General features: G+C 42.2%; 1 protein-coding gene across 1 annotated transcript in view; it reads left to right on the plus strand.

Moving 5' to 3' along the window:
- Window positions 1-9,013, plus strand: part of SCG5 (secretogranin V) — a 34,976-nt gene extending 25,963 nt beyond the window's left edge. The window contains exons 5-6 of the mRNA XM_053272135.1: window positions 1,870-1,923; window positions 8,477-9,013. Coding sequence (XP_053128110.1) covers window positions 1,870-1,923; window positions 8,477-8,572 — 150 coding nt within the window. The 3' untranslated portion in view covers window positions 8,573-9,013. The remainder of the gene's footprint in view (window positions 1-1,869; window positions 1,924-8,476) is intronic.
- The last annotated feature ends 6,695 nt before the right edge of the window (window positions 9,014-15,708 follow it).

Here is a 15,708-nt window from a genome sequence, read left to right on the forward strand (position 1 = left end):
ACTTTAGCCAAGTATGTCTCTCCTTGGCCAGTTTCATCTCAGTTCCCATGTTTCTATGGCATCACACAGGTTAAATAGCCGAGGTCAAGCAAAAGATGTCTTGTGAACTCAAATTAACATGAAAAGTACCAAAGATTTGCACATATTTTAGCCCTTTGAAACGTTAGTGAGGCCATTCACACCGTCAGAAACTTTGTTCTACACAGGTTTGGGAGCTGTGCATACTCCCAATCTTCGGTTGTGAGGAAGCAAGGTGGGAGGAAACCTGGCTAGAAGTGATTGTGTGGAAGCAACGTAGGAGGATAACCTGGGTAGTTTTTCCTTCTACTTTGTTTCCACACAATCACTTCTACCCAGGTTTTCATCTTACCTTGCTTCCACACAACCAGAAATTGGGAGCACATACAGCTCCCAAATCTGGGTAGAGAACACAGTTTTTGATTGTGTGAATGACCTCATTGTCTCACTAATCCTGGTTTTATTTCAGAAATGAATATTCTGTTAATTTCTCCTTGTCTACGTAGACTGCTGTTACAAATTTTGGATCAATTATTTATAGCAAATTTATTTATTTATTTATTTTATTACATTTATAAACCGCCCCATCCAGAGGCTGGAACATAGCTTCTCTGCTAATATCTTTCTCTTTATTTTTTGGTCCTGCAGTATAGACTCAATTAAAACAAGATCTGCTGAGCACGTGTCTTATATTCCACACCTTATTTGAGCTCACTGCATCTATTAAATAGAGCAGTGTGTGGAAAAAACAGCCTGTGGTCATAGTCATCAATTTCTTTTCTGTTTGCCAAGACAACTATGGCAATTTTTAAAAGTTTCACTCTATTAAAAACGTTCTAGACCAAGCAGCGTTTTGGTTTTTAAAATTTTTTTTTATTGCACTGTTTAAGTGAAGAAAATGACTCGCATATCACACAGTTCACTGTCATTCTGAGTGAGATGCACACACACTGCTGAGTTCTGTTCAAAAGCTGGTGCTGGTTGCAGAGGTAGCAACCAGCGCTTGCATTCTTTTGAGTGAACACATGAGTGCATCTCACTTAGAACGATAGTGATTTGTGCACTATGTAAGCCAGGAATTGTGACCAAAATTTCTTTCCAGAGAGTGTGTAATGACTTGTGCAGATGGGGAGGACGAGAGAAGAAAGCAGAAAGGGAAGTAATTGAGATAATAATTGTTAAAGGGCATTAATTTTTTTAATCGTATATCAAAGTCAAAAGCTATAAAGAGTTAAATCCATCCAGAACAACCGCTTCATTTTTTTTTAAAAGTTCTGCTTCAGACTACAAACTTTGGTCTTCTTTGCAGTTTTAAAGATGCTGCCTTAGACTATATATAGAATATATTGCTGCCTTAGTCTAAATCAAGTCTATTGATCCATCTAGCAAACTATTTTCTGTTCTAATTGGGAGGGGCTGTTAGGTGTCAAGCAGAGGTCTTTCCCAGCTCTGCTGTCTGAGATCTCTTTATCCCCAGAGATACTAGGGATTGCACATAACCACATGCAGAACATATGCTCTACCACTGAGCAGTTTTTCCACTCTGGCTCTTCCTTTGCTGAGAGAGTTAAGATTAAAACCACCATGCAACTTACAATCATCATATAGTCCTGTTCTTATAATGTTTGATGACACTGAGTATCCCAGAAGAATAGCAAAATATTTTATTAATAGCTGCAGTAATTCAAATGTTTTCTTGTGGTTTATCTTTCCAACAACACCACATTTTCTCCTAAGCTTCTTTCCAAAATATTCATATGCTAATATTTACATGGCACAAAGTCTTACTTGAAAAGAAGAGTTACCAAATTTGATCCATACCTCATATTTATTTTTCTTTCTTTCTTTCAGAATAAGAATTTACTTTTTGAGAAAATGAAGGGTGGACCGAAAAGAAAGAAAAGGGTAATTTTCAAAACACAACTTGTTTTCATTTCAGTGCCTTACTGTAGGATCAGTCAAGAATTCGAAGTAAAATCAGATTGCTGAAATTGCTATGATTAGCACATCTTTATTAAAACTTGGTCATATTCTTTGCTTCCAGAGAATAACTATGATAAGCAATACTGTTTTTGCAGAAAATTCTTTGGTCTAAGCCAGCATTTCCCAAAATGTTGTTAGTCAAGGCACATTGTTTAATTGAAATGGGGTGCAAAGTTCACCCTTTATTTATTTATTTATTTATTACATTTGTACACCGCCCCAAACTTTTGTCTCTGGGCAGTTAACAATAGTATAAAACAAGCTTGGGTGAAGAGGTGGGTTTTCAAATGCTTTCTAAAAATTGTCAGAGATGGGATTGTATCTCAGTAGGGAGCATATTCCACAGTCTCAGGGCAGCAACCGAGAAAGCCCGTCCCTGTGTGGCCACCAGCCGAGCTGGCGGCAACTGGAGACAGACCTCTCCGGACGACCTCAATGGGCGGTGGGAATCATAATGAAGAAGACGTTCTCTTAGATACCCAGGGCCTAAACCATTTAGGGCTTTATAAGTTATGACAAGCACTTTGTATTTTGCCCAGAAACCTATTGGCAGCCAGTGTAACTCTATCAACAAAGGAATGATATGGTCTCTCTGAGATGACCCAGAGACCAACCTGGCCGCCGCATTCTGTACCAACTGAAGCTTCCGGACTACATACAAAGGCAGCCCCACATAGAGTGCATTGCAGAAGTCAAGTCTGGAGGTTACCAACATACGTACCACTGTTTTGAGGTCGTTCATCTCAAGAAATGGATGCAGCTGGCGTATCAGCCGAAGCTGATAGAAAGCACCCCTGGCCACCGCCTAAACCTGAGAAACCAGGGAGAGACATTGATCCAGAAGTACTCCCAGACTGCGAACCTGTTCCTTTTGGGGAAGTGTGACCCCATATAGAACAGGGAGATCAAAATCATCTCTAGAGTTCTGACCCCACACAATAAGTACCTCCGTCTTATCTGGATTCAGCTTCAGTTTATTCTCCCTCATCCAACCCTTTACTGCTTCCAGGCAAGCATTTAGGGAAGTTATGCTATCTCCTGAAGAAGTTGACATGGAGAAGTAGATTTGGGTGTCATCAGCATACTGAGAACACCCCACTCCAAATCCCCTGATGATCTCTCCCAGCGGTTTCATGTAGATGTTAAAGAGCATTGGAGAAAGTATGGAGCCTTGAGGGACACCATACTTAAGCTCAGATTTTGAAGAGCAACGGTCTTCAATCGACACCATCTGGAATCTGTCCAAGAGGTAGGAGCGGAACCACTGTAAAACAGTGCCTCCCACCCCCAATACCCTCAGATGTTCCAGAAGGATACTATGGTCGATCATATTGAAAACCGCCAACAGATCCAAAAGGACCAACAGAGTCACACTTCCTCTGTCAATTCCCAATTGGAGATCATCCATCAGGCCAACCAAGGCAGTCTCCACCCCATAGCGCGCCCGAATATCAGTTTGAAATGGGTCTAGATAATCAGTTTCCTCCAAGACTGCCTGGAGCTGAGAGTCCACCATCTTCTCAGTTACCTTGCCCAGCCATGGGAGGTTGGAAACGGACCTATAGTAGCTCAACTCTGAGGGATCTAATGCAGGCTTCTTAAGAAGAGGTCTAATAATTGCCTCCTTAAGACAAAGAGGCATCCTGCCCTCCCTCAGAGAAGCATTTATGATTTCTACCAGGCCTCCCACAACAGCCTCCCTGCTAGATAGAACAAGCCATGTTGGACAAGGGTCAAGAGAACAAGTGGTAGGTCTCATCGTTCCGAGCAGCTTGTCCACGTCCTCAGGAGTCACAAACTGAAACCAATCCAGTTCAATCACATAAGAGGAGTTGTCGGACACCTCCAGTTCAGACATTGAATTAATTGTTGAGTCTCCATCTAAGTCGGCCTGAATCCAAGAGATTTTATCTGCAAAAAAACTCTTTAAACACATCACAGCAGGTAACTGATGGCTCCAAATTCTGATTCAAGGAAGCGGGGGCACTTACTAGCCCCCTCACAACCCTGAACAACTCCGCTGGATGTGAACTCGCAGATGCAATACGGGCAGAAAAGAACCACTTCTTTGCCACACGTATTGCCTGAGCATAGATCTTTAAATGTGCTTTATGTCGTAATCTGTCGAATTTGAGTCGAGTCTTTCTCCAATTTCTCCAAAGTCTGTGAGACTCCAACGCAAGTTCTGCGACCAAGTCCATGAGCTCAGTAAGGGATTCTGTCAGGCAGCGGGGCGATCGGTACACCAACAGAAGTCCCAATCTATCCCTGGTCCCCAAACCTAGGTATTCACATTCAATATGGTCAGATACCTCGACACGGACCCTGGTAAGGGAGATGTTATCCTTATAGACAACAGTCACTCCACCTCCCCGCCCACATCCCCTCACCTGCTCCTCTTCAGAATACCCTGGAGGAAGAAGCTGGGACCAGACTAGGCCACCAGCCTCCCTCAACTAAGTCTCAGTGATACACACCAGGTCAGCCCATTCATCCATAATCAAATCATGGATGACCTCGGGTTTATTTTGGACCGACCTGGCATTGTTGAGGAGCAGGGTAAGGCTATGTGGGTTGTTGGCAGTGCTCCCCAAGGTCATAGAGCTGGCAGGACAGCCGGAAGGGGAGACAGCTATTAAATTTCTGACTACCCTTCCCCTGGATCGGCCTGCTGACCTGCCAACGTTACTTCTTCTATTCCCCACCACCACCGGAATAGCTGCCCCACATTCAACCAAGGCGCCCCCTGTCTTCCCATCACTAGATGAACCCAAACACATAACTACTTCAACCCAATCTTACCAACAGTGAAGTGAGCAAGAAGGTTTACTTTTCTGAGGTTTATGCCTCAGAAGGTTTAATTTTCAGACCAAATTAGACATGATGTTAAATGCATCACTTTTCAGTTTGGGGCTTAGTGCTCCATGTGCCTTTAGCGCAATGCAAGTGTGACTGTATCTTCCTGAAGCAAGTTGTGAATGCGCAACTTGTGCAAACATTGAAATTGTACAATGGGTCTTGTGCAATTGTTTGGCCATTGGAAATAATTTGTCATTTCTACAAGTGTGTGATATCACAACTTACAATAGGAAAATGCAGCAGTGCCCACATTGCGCTAAATGCACATGGAGCATTGCATAATGTGTCAGCCAGATCAGTAGTTCTGATACTGCCCTCTTGCCTTCTTTTCAAACAGTTGCTGAATTTGCTGCAGTAGCACACAGCAGCTTTAGAGCAGTCAACTTTGAATGGGAAAACAATGCATAGCTACTGAAAAGTAGCTATGCATAGCTATCTGAAAGTGAAAGAAGGCCCAAACTAGACAAGGATGCATTTAACGTCATGTGTTTTGTCTAATAAAGTGTATGAAACTAAGACCATTTCACCCTCCAAACATTGTCCCCCTCCATGTTTCTGCATGAGTGGCAGGACTACCTGCCAGGGGCATAACTACCATTAGGCGAGGGGAGGCAGCTGCCTCGAGGTTACACAGGTTTTTCTTTCCAAAGGTTTAGAAAGAATCTCTTGACTTGTTCAGGGCTCTTTTGAAGAGCTATTTTGTTTTTCTTCTGATTTTTATGAGTTATAGTAGTGTCTAAGTTTTGTTGCCCAAGTTGAGCAGCAGCAATGTAATTTAGGCCACAATGTAATTTGGTGGGTCATGATGTCTAAGCCAGGGGTTCACAACTTTTGCCATTGCAGGGACAGGTCATCCACATGGGACTACAGGAGACAAAAGGAGCGGGGTGGGGAATACCCCTGTCAATCTATTGACATCCCCAGGAATCTTAGTTGCTTCTCTCTTTCTTGGAACCATGATCCATGGTTTTTCACTTTCTTAAATGCAGTGATGATAAATCTCAACAATTCTGAACAGTAGGCTGATTTGTTTGGGCTACGGCTCACTCCACTTCAGTTAAATGAACATTTGAAGCTGTTCCATAGTACCAAGGCAGTTTATTGGTCTGTCTTGCTATCTCAAATGACCTGTAGTCACTGTTCCATGGGGAGGGAGTGTTTTTATTGAAAGATTGCTTGAATCCACAAATGGGTTGTGCTGCTGTGCTAGTTAGTGCCACGGGGACAGGCTCCCACCCACTGCAAAATTCTCAAATAGCTGTGCAAAAAAGAGTAAGTGTCGTCGTTCATCATTCTCTTCACTCTTTCAACTTGTTTATGTGGGGCTTCAGGGGCAAAATAGTGGGTTGGGTGACAGTGCCCCAAGGGTGGTGCACCCAGATTGCAAATAGGGCGAAGGGCTGATTTCTTAGGAATTTTTGAAGTTTATGCGTCTTTAAGATTCCCCCCCCAGGGAATAATGGAGGTTTCAGCAGCCCCATAACTCCATCTGGGGGGCACTGGTCTTTAAGAGAACCTTCCATTTTTGGAAGGGTGGTATATAAATCAAATTAATAATAATAATAATAATAATAATAATTTCAGAACTTTCCTAACCAGCTTCTCGAAAAGCTTCTCCACACAACTTATACCATGGCTTTTAGCAAGAGCTTTGGAATTGCATTCAGTTCCCAAAGATATTTGGGTATTTCTGTCTCAAAATGCTGTCTTCCAAATCCCTTTGCAAGGTCAGTTTGCATTTCAATCACACTGAATACAACACATACTTAACTAAACCATTCATGCTTAACAGCTTTTTGCATATCTTATCTTCTGCTAATTATTCAGTGCCTCAGCTGGAGTGGAGAGAGTCAGAGAAGTCAATTTCAATTGCAATGCGTTTCTGAAGAACGAAGCATTCTGTCCGAAACACAGTCATTTCGATTTGGAAACACAAATCTCTGTTTTTTAATTCTTGATTTTGTTTTGGTTACAAAACCTCCAAAATTGTCATTTTCAGGCACAAAACATTTTGTACCCGAATCAAAATGCACAAGCCTACAAGGTGGCAATACTGGAAAGATTAACCTCTTGCATGATCACACATTGCACACTATTTCCATTATTCCCAATGGAAATAGCATGTGATGAGCAATCATGCAAGAAACCAATAATTCCATCACTGTCTTGTTGTGCAGCAGTGTCACCATATGTGTTAGAGCTTTGCACTGGCACAAGCAGTTCTGCAGTGCCTGCATTATGCTGGGGGACATGTAAGCTGGTATAGTTAAGCCATCTCAATAATCAGAAAAGCACCTGTTATTGGTCAAAGGATCTCCCAACATAGTGCCACCAAAGGGCATCCAATTGGCACGCCCTTAACGCTTAAATTTAATGTTTTCCAAATGTATTTAGCTGGATTATTTATTCAGTACACAAATTTGCATTCTGCTTGAATTTCTGTTCTATCAGGTCTAAAGAAAAGTTCACACATGCAGCAAAGATTGGGCTTGGCTACCTTAGCCCAATCTTTGCTGCACCTGTGAACCACTGGGAGCGGTGTGGGTGGCAGTGAGGCAGCAAACCTACCTCTGGAGTCCACCTCCAAAATGAGGTTAAGGAAACACATGCTCTCTTAGCTCCATTTTGCTTATTGTCTGCCAGCCCCAGCTTGCAGCCCCACTAGCACAGTGCATTATTGGATTTCGGGGGGTGGGGGTGGGTCGGACAGGTCGCAGTCTCCACCCTTCGCAGCTGCTAGGGAGAGCTGGAGTTCATGTGGGTGTACAATCCGCACGCCCAGCATGGATGGAGCAGTCTGTGGGTAGGTAAGGTTTTACAGCCTTCCTCCCTGCATGCCCCAAGCCCCTCCTCATGGATCGTGAGAAAAGGCTCACTATGACATTCTTATTCAGTGTAAAATCATCACAAATTTTAATAAACTGGCCAGGGTCACCAACTTGTTCTTTGTGGATTTAATTTAATTTTTTTAATCTAACTTTTCAAGCAGAATATTCTTGCAATAAATATTTATTTAGGAAAACGTGATTTGATTTTTCCATATGAAAATGTATACGGCAGCAATGCTTTAGGGTTTCTTTCACTATGGAGAATATGCACAGACATTTTAAAGTAAAGCTCTTTGGTTATATTTGGTATAAAGTGTGCTTTTTAAAATAGAGAAAGAGAGAATTCTAAAGTATTTTAGAACTGGGTGTTTAGAAACAGGACTTTGCCTCTTGAGCCTAGAAGTTTTGGTGATTTACTCTAGTTTGGATCCATTTTGTATATGCTTCCAATTTTATGCTGCTGTGATAGACTGCCAGTTTAAGGATTTCTTGCACAAACCGGTACATGAAAATGTTAGACACATTTGTTTTGAAAAATTGTAGATACATACTTCATTCCTTCTTAGGACTTTGAGTTTATAATGTTAAACTGTTTCCATCTTAATAACTTGTAATAAATGTCATTGATGTATTTAATAGCTGTCCTACATTTTAAGGAAGCTTTAATAATACAATGTAATTTATGTTGCATGATTTTTATTCCTGATTATACTGTATAATTTTTTTCTGTTAGGATTCATTTCCCCAGATTGTTTCCCAATTCTAATCATTTTGGAATCTCTTTTCAGAGTGTGAATCCGTATCTTCAAGGGCAGCGACTGGATAATGTTGTAGCAAAGAAGTCTGTTCCACATTTTTCAGATGAAGACAAAGGGACTGAATAACTTCAGAAACTGAATGATTTATGTAAATCCCTAATATGGCTTATATAAAATCAGTGTTTTGAGTCCTCATAGTGGCTGCATGTGTATTACTAATAAAACTGTTGCAGAAAAGCAGCAGTTTTTTCCCTCCTAGATATATTAAAACCCAGTTCTGCTTTTGTTAAGTTATGGTAATTGGATCTTCTTGTGTTTGTTCTTGTTTTAGACCTGGAGCAAGCTTTTAAAATTAACCAGTGTAATAACTGGTGTAAGTTAAATGGTTTTAACAAACAGCTTGTAAAGAGAATGATTTTGTTAACATATTCCACTTCTTTTGCTTATTCTCATAATATAATGATTGACTTTTGGGAACAATAATTTTATTGTTCATAAATAGCCAAATTCACAATAAATGTCTAGATACTTGCTGTTTTGTTTTAATAAACACTGAAAGCAATCTTCTATTTTGCATGGAAATATAATTGTGTTTCATAAGATTTTAAAGAAATTAACTTGCCTTAAATGCTATGGGGCAAACTATAAATTTTGATCTGAATGGAGATCTTCTAAGTGAAGCATTTTGACTACTTTATGTTGCTTCAGAAATGACACACCTGCCATAACTCTAGTAAGCAAATGATAACATAAAAATTGCTTTCTTTTCTAGCAAAAATGCCATTTCAGTAGATGGAATACATCTGCTTCATTTTTCATATACATCATTAAACAGGAAAATATGATCGCCGTATCACATTTTGAGACTAGGGATATGCACGAAATGGATTTTGCGTTTTGTTTCAAGCTCAAAACAAAACACAAATGGCAGAAACGTTTCATTGAAACAGTGGATGAACCAAAAACATTTGAAGTGTTTTCGCCCTAGGGAACAATGGGGGAAATCCTAACACCCCATTGTTCTCCGTGGATAGCTCCTAGGGACACCAAAGTGGGTTGGGTGGTAGGGCATGATGGGTACTACCTTCCATCCAACCCACAAAAGAAATGGGCAAGGAGGTAGTTTTTAACAAATGTTTAAACTCCCCCTGCCAAAACCCCCAAAGGATCCTATGAGGGTTTGTTGGCAAAGGTTAATAATCTATATATATATTTCTCCTGGGTGTGCCAGGGAAAATGCGTCCTGGCAGCCCAGCTGATAGGCTGGGCTGCGGAGGCGCCTGATTGGCTGGCACACCCAGAGGAGGAGAATTGGCTGCTGTGAGCCATGGCCGCTGGCGGGCCCGGCCTGGCAATGGGTGGTGGCCGCAGGCCCGGCCGCGGCGAAACGGTGGCGGGCCCAGCCGAGGGCCAAGGTGGTGAGGTGGCCGGCCAGCCAGCCAGTGGGCGGCAGGCAGCTGGCCCCGATACCGGGGCAGAAGGTGGGGGTGGGGGGAGAGGTGGCCGGCCTGCTGCTGGCCGCAAAGACTGGCAAGCGGCAGCAGCAGGCACGGCAGGCTGCGGAGGCGGCACTTAGTGTGGCGGGCCCACCGGCGGGACAGGCCGCTTAGGCGGCTCTCGGCCAGGCACCTCTCCCCCCAGTAGCCATTGAAAGACCTGTCCACCATGAAATTAACTAGAACCCTTTTAAAGGGTTAAAAATTGACCACTTGCCCATTTCTTTTGTGGGTTGGGTGGTAGGTAGCACCCATCAGACCCCACCAACCCACTCACTTAGAAGTCTTTAGAAGCTACCCATGGGGAACAATGGGGTGTTTCAACTTTCCCCATTGTTCCCTATGGCCAGAACAAGCTGTACTCGCAGGGTACACACACAAGTTTTGCATTGCAATTTCCAGTGTATTTTGCAACCCTGCCTTTAAAAACATTGCAGAAGCACACAGTAAAAGGGAATCTGTCCCTCCCAACTCAGAACACACATTTCAAACACAGTCCAAAAATGCCCTCAAATAATCACTGATCCAGAATCCATTGCCAGCCACAGTGCCCACACTGCAGTAACATCATTGGCTCAAGTTGCTCTCTCACCCACATTTCAAACAAAGACCAAAAATGGCCAAAGAAGAATCACTCACCCAGAATCCATGGCCAGCCACAGTGCCTGTGCTGCAGTTATAGGAGATTGCAAACCAATCAGAAGACAGTGCCAGAAAACCAATCAGCAAGGGAAAAATGGGCCTCCAAAATGGCGCTCGAAACGTTTTGACTTGAAACTTGTTCCAAAACTTGTTTCCGAACTTCAAAACTTGTTCTAAGCTGGAAACAGGCCCTTTATTTAAAGGGTGCTTTGTTTCAAGCTTGAAAAACTCAAAATGGCCCATTTCGATTAAAAACATTTGTCGAAATGTTTTGCACATCCCTATAACTGCCCTGAGCCATTATTGGAAGGGTGGTATAGACATTGAATTATTATTTCTTGTTTACACAGTCAGACAGGTGTTATTGACTGGTTTGTTTTATCCAGACATTGAGTCCTTTCCAAGGACCTGGGATGGCTGAATTTTATTGTCAATTGTTATACATATCGTCGCAGAATATAGGCTATTCCCAGTAAAGCTGCTTTTTGTAATTGGCTGATGGTGATTTCTGTGACCCCTATTGTGTTGAGGTGCTCTTCAAGGTCTTTTGGAACTGCACCCAGGGCGCCAATTACCACTGGGATTATTTTGGTCTTTTTATGCCACAGCCTCTCAATTTCAACTTGTAGACCTTTGTATTTTGTTATTTTTTCTATTTCTTTTTCTTCTGTTCTGCTATCACCTGGTATTGCTATGTCGATTATTTTAACTTGTTTTTCTTTCTTCTCGACTACAGTTATATCTGGTGTATTGTGTGGCAGATGTTTGTCTGTTTGTAGTCGGAAGTCCCATAATATTTTTACATCTTCATTTTCTACAACTTTTTCAATTTTATGGTCCCACCAATTTTTGGCTACAGGTAGCTTGTATTTTTTGCAGATGTTCCAGTGTATCATCCCTGCTACCTTGTCATGCCTTTGTTTGTAGTCAGTCTGTGCGATCTTTTTACAACAGCTGATTAGGTGGACCACTGTTTCATTTGCTTCTTTACAAAGGCGGCACTTGCTGTTTGTTGTGGATTTTTCGACTTTTGCTCGTATTGCATTTGTTCTTAGTGCCTGTTCTTGCGCAGCCAGTATTAAACCCTCTGTTTCTTTCTTCAAGTAACCATTCTTAAGCCATTGCCAGGTTTTGGTGATGTCTGATTTTCCACTTATATTGTGCAAATATTGACCATGCAGGGGCTTATTTTTCCATTTTTCTGTTTGGTTCTTGACTTGTTCTTTCTTGTAGGCCTGCTTTCTTTCATTGGTGTTGAATAGTTTCTTGTTATTGACCATTTGAAGTGCATCTTCTTCACTGTCCTTGATATATTCTTCAAGGCCTCTTTTCTCCTCCTCTACTGTTTGATGGACTTGCAGCATTCTTCTTCCACCTGAGCTGCGAGGGAGGTAGAGCCTATCGACATCACTGCAGGGGTGCAGAGCATGATTGATGGTCATGATTTTCCTGGTCTTACGATCTAGCCTCTCTAGCTCTGCCTGGGTCCAGTCTATTATTCCTGTAGTGTATCTGATAACAGGTATAGCCCAGGTGTTTATGGCTTGTATGGTGTTCCCGCCATTGAGTTTGGACTTGAGGTTTTTTCTAACTCTCCTGATGTATTCACTTCCAATTTTTCTTTTAACTTCAGTGTGTGCAATGTTATCAGCCTGGAGAATGCCCAAGTATTTGTAATGTTCTTTCTCTTCCAGGTTCTTGATCTTGCTTCCATTGGGCAGTTCTATTCCTTCTGTTTTTCTTATCTTCCCTCTGTTCATTATTAATGCAGCACACTTGTCTAGTTCAAACTCCATTGCTATATCGCTACTGAATATATGGGCAGTGTTTAGCATTGATTCGATTTCTGACTGCGACTTTCCATACAACTTCAGATCGTCCATGTACAGCAGATGGTTGATTTGACTTGATGTTTTAGATGTTTGGTATCCGAGGCCTGTTTTGTTTAGTATTTGTGAAAGTGGAGTCATGGCAATTACAAACAACAGAGGGGATAGTGAGTCCCCTTGGAAAATGCCTCTTCTAATGCTAACCTGTCCAAGTGTCTTGCCATTGATTGTTAACTGTGTACTCCACATGCTCATTGCTTTTTAAATAAATATCTGAATGTTTTTGCTGACACCAGTTGTTTCTAAACATTTTAGTATCCATGTGTGAGGCAATGAATCGAAGGCTTTCTTGTAGTCAATCCATGCAACACTTAGATTTGGTTTTCTTCTCTTGCAATTTTCTAAAATCATTTTGTCAATCAGCAGCTGGTCTGTTGTGCCTCTGGTGTTTGGGCAATTTCCTTTCTGTTCAACTGGAAGCTGTTTGTTAGCTAATAAGTGTTGCATCACTTCATCTGCTATTATTCCAGTTAATAATTTGAACATGGTTGGCAGGCAGATGATCGGTCTATAATTACTTGGAACTGCACCTTTTGCTGGGTCTTTCATGATGAGATGAGTTTTCCCAGTTGTTAGCCATTGTTCAATATCACCTCCTTGCAAAATGTGATTGAACTGTTTTGATAGTTGTTTATGAAGGCTTTGATAGTTGTTGTTGTTGTTATTATTATTATTATTTTAAAAATTGAGACTAAATTGCACACATGGAACCTTAGTTAGGATGCTGGCCGCTGCTACACAGGATGAATAATTAAAAGAGTGTTCTTCCCAATTCTTCCTAAAAGTTGTAATGAAAAGATATGGGGAAGTAAGTAATGGCTGGAAGGCAGCATTCCAAAACAAGCACAATGAAAGTGCTCCCTGTCTGGCCGAAACACCAAAAAATCAGAGAGATGAGTTTCTTCAAAAATAGACCCAGGCATCTGGAGCCTGTGCGAGAGCCTGTTATTAACTAAGGTTGGAGCTTTAAAAAAGACATGATAAATCAACATCTGGAAATGTTCCAGATCTGAACCACAAATGTCCCAGCCTCTCGCCAAGGGAGAACTTTCCTAGACATTTCAACACAATGTCCCTAGGCTGTGAACCTGTGTAGCTGGGAGAGACTGAAACTCATCAGGGACGGGAGTCCTTGTACATGTGTTTCAGTGCCTATGACACATGATTACCAACTTTTGTCCAGCAGGTGTCTGTGAAAGGAAGTATATAATAACTGAAGCATCGAAGAACTTGGAGCCCATGTGCTAGGCAGGCACTATTTCAAGTTCTTCAGTTCTTAAGCACTTTAGAATACAGCCAGACAAATTTGTTTCAAGTGAAAGACAGTGAAAGCCTGAAGCACATCGTTTCCAGTGACACACAGTACATTAGCTGAAGAATCGGCTGGAATTGACTTCTCCTAATTCACCATGAGAAGGAAGTCTGTAGTAACTGATCATGGTTGTTTTATTTATGACAGTAAACTGCTTTCCAGTGACCATGTAGTTCCTCACAGTAGAACTATTTGGTAGCCATGTGTTGAACACATGGGACCATTACAAATCTTGAATGATAGTAAATGCCATGGCAGAAACATTAGCAATTACAGCCGACAGAACTTTGAAGATCTGGCACAGCTAACAATATCTAGTTTTTAGCTTTCAAGGTATGTGGGGAAATAGGAGGGTTAAAGGTGGTTCCAATCTCGAAAGATTGGGGTCACCAAAATCATTTTTCCACCAGAAGGAGAATAATTGCTTTCTACAGGAACATGGATATTTTATTGCAATATTATTTCCTCCTCCTCCTCCTCTTCTTTCCAAGAAAAACAAGGGCGGGGAGCAGTGGCACAGTGTTCTCTGTACTGAAATTAGGATTTATTGGGTAAAGCAGAAGGCATAAAGAACAAAAGTAACCAGTTCTTTTTGAGTCTTAGGTCAAAATCTTTTATCATTGTCCTTCCGTCTGAATGGCACCTTCCCCCACCCCCATCAAATGAACAAAGAAATTGTAAGCAGATGCTACTTTTGAGCTTGTCATCTCCTGCTGTTAAATCTACTGCACCTCCTGTGACATGGTCAACAGGGAAGGAACACTTCACTTGGCTGTTATAAAGCTGCTTCTAGGAGAAGTGATGGAGGCTATACAGTAAACTCTAGCTTTTCCCCCATAGCCAATTATTTTTCCGGTTCAATCTGGTATGCAATGCCTTCTCTAACTATGGTGTTATAACAGAAGATTTCAAATGTCCAACAGGTAGCTTTACACCTTTAATGATACCATCCCCAGCAACCTGAAGGTCTCCTGCTTCATTTCAGTGGGGAGGGGATTTTGCCCATTCACCCTTATTACCCCTCGCATCTGAAATGTCTGCTCTGCACATTTGTGGGATGGGATCAACTCTATCTCTTCCTTCACATCTCCCCTCAAAATGCAGTTCTTAGGAACAGAGGAAGCTCTCTTATACTGAGTCAGACCATTGGCCCATCTAGCCACTCCCTTCCACCACCACCCCCAACTCCTGAGGGGTGTGTGGCTGCCCCTCACCACCTGCCTTCATGGTCCCTGCTGGCCACCCACCCTACCGTTGCCTCCAGCCTGCTTCCCTTTGCTGGGCCACAATGCAGTCTAAGATGTCACCACCCTGGCATCTGTTCTCGCTAAGATGGGTGTAAGTGTGCTCACACTGGCACAGTGACATCATTAGACTGTGTTGTGGCACAGCAAAGAGAGGCAGGCCGATGGCGGATGTGGGTGCTATGTCACTGCTGGCAACCTTTCTCCCTCCTCAAACTACTCCCCACCCCATTTCAAGCTTAGAAGGGTTGGTTGTGAAAGGGAGATGGCCCCTAGCCGGGGCAGGGGACAAAAGAGCATTTGGCAGTTGGCACTCTCAGCTCAGACATCCAATGCCATGGGCCACCCGTCCAATTCAGTAATCCCAGGGAGTGGGGTGTCACCTTGCACTGAATTTTACATTTCTATAGTGTGAGTAATAATGTTTTCTAGATTATTTACAGGCTTTAGGGGGGGAAATAGTATGAGGGTGAGGTAAAGGGTTGTGCAGCTCTTCTCTGTTATATATAAGTCCAGCTGCAGATTCTCAATATTGGCAAGCAAAGCAAATTTTGCAGTTTGGCTTATGTGTAAACTACATGCTGCCTTCTTGTAGGTATGCTTATCAGTACATTTCAAAAATGCAAAACCGCGTCTTGAGCCTGTCTCAGTGTCACACGGACTGACATCTTATCCCCTC

Source organism: Hemicordylus capensis, chromosome 1, assembly GCF_027244095.1.
Source record: "Hemicordylus capensis ecotype Gifberg chromosome 1, rHemCap1.1.pri, whole genome shotgun sequence".
NCBI classification, from domain to species: Eukaryota; Metazoa; Chordata; class Lepidosauria; order Squamata; family Cordylidae; genus Hemicordylus; species Hemicordylus capensis.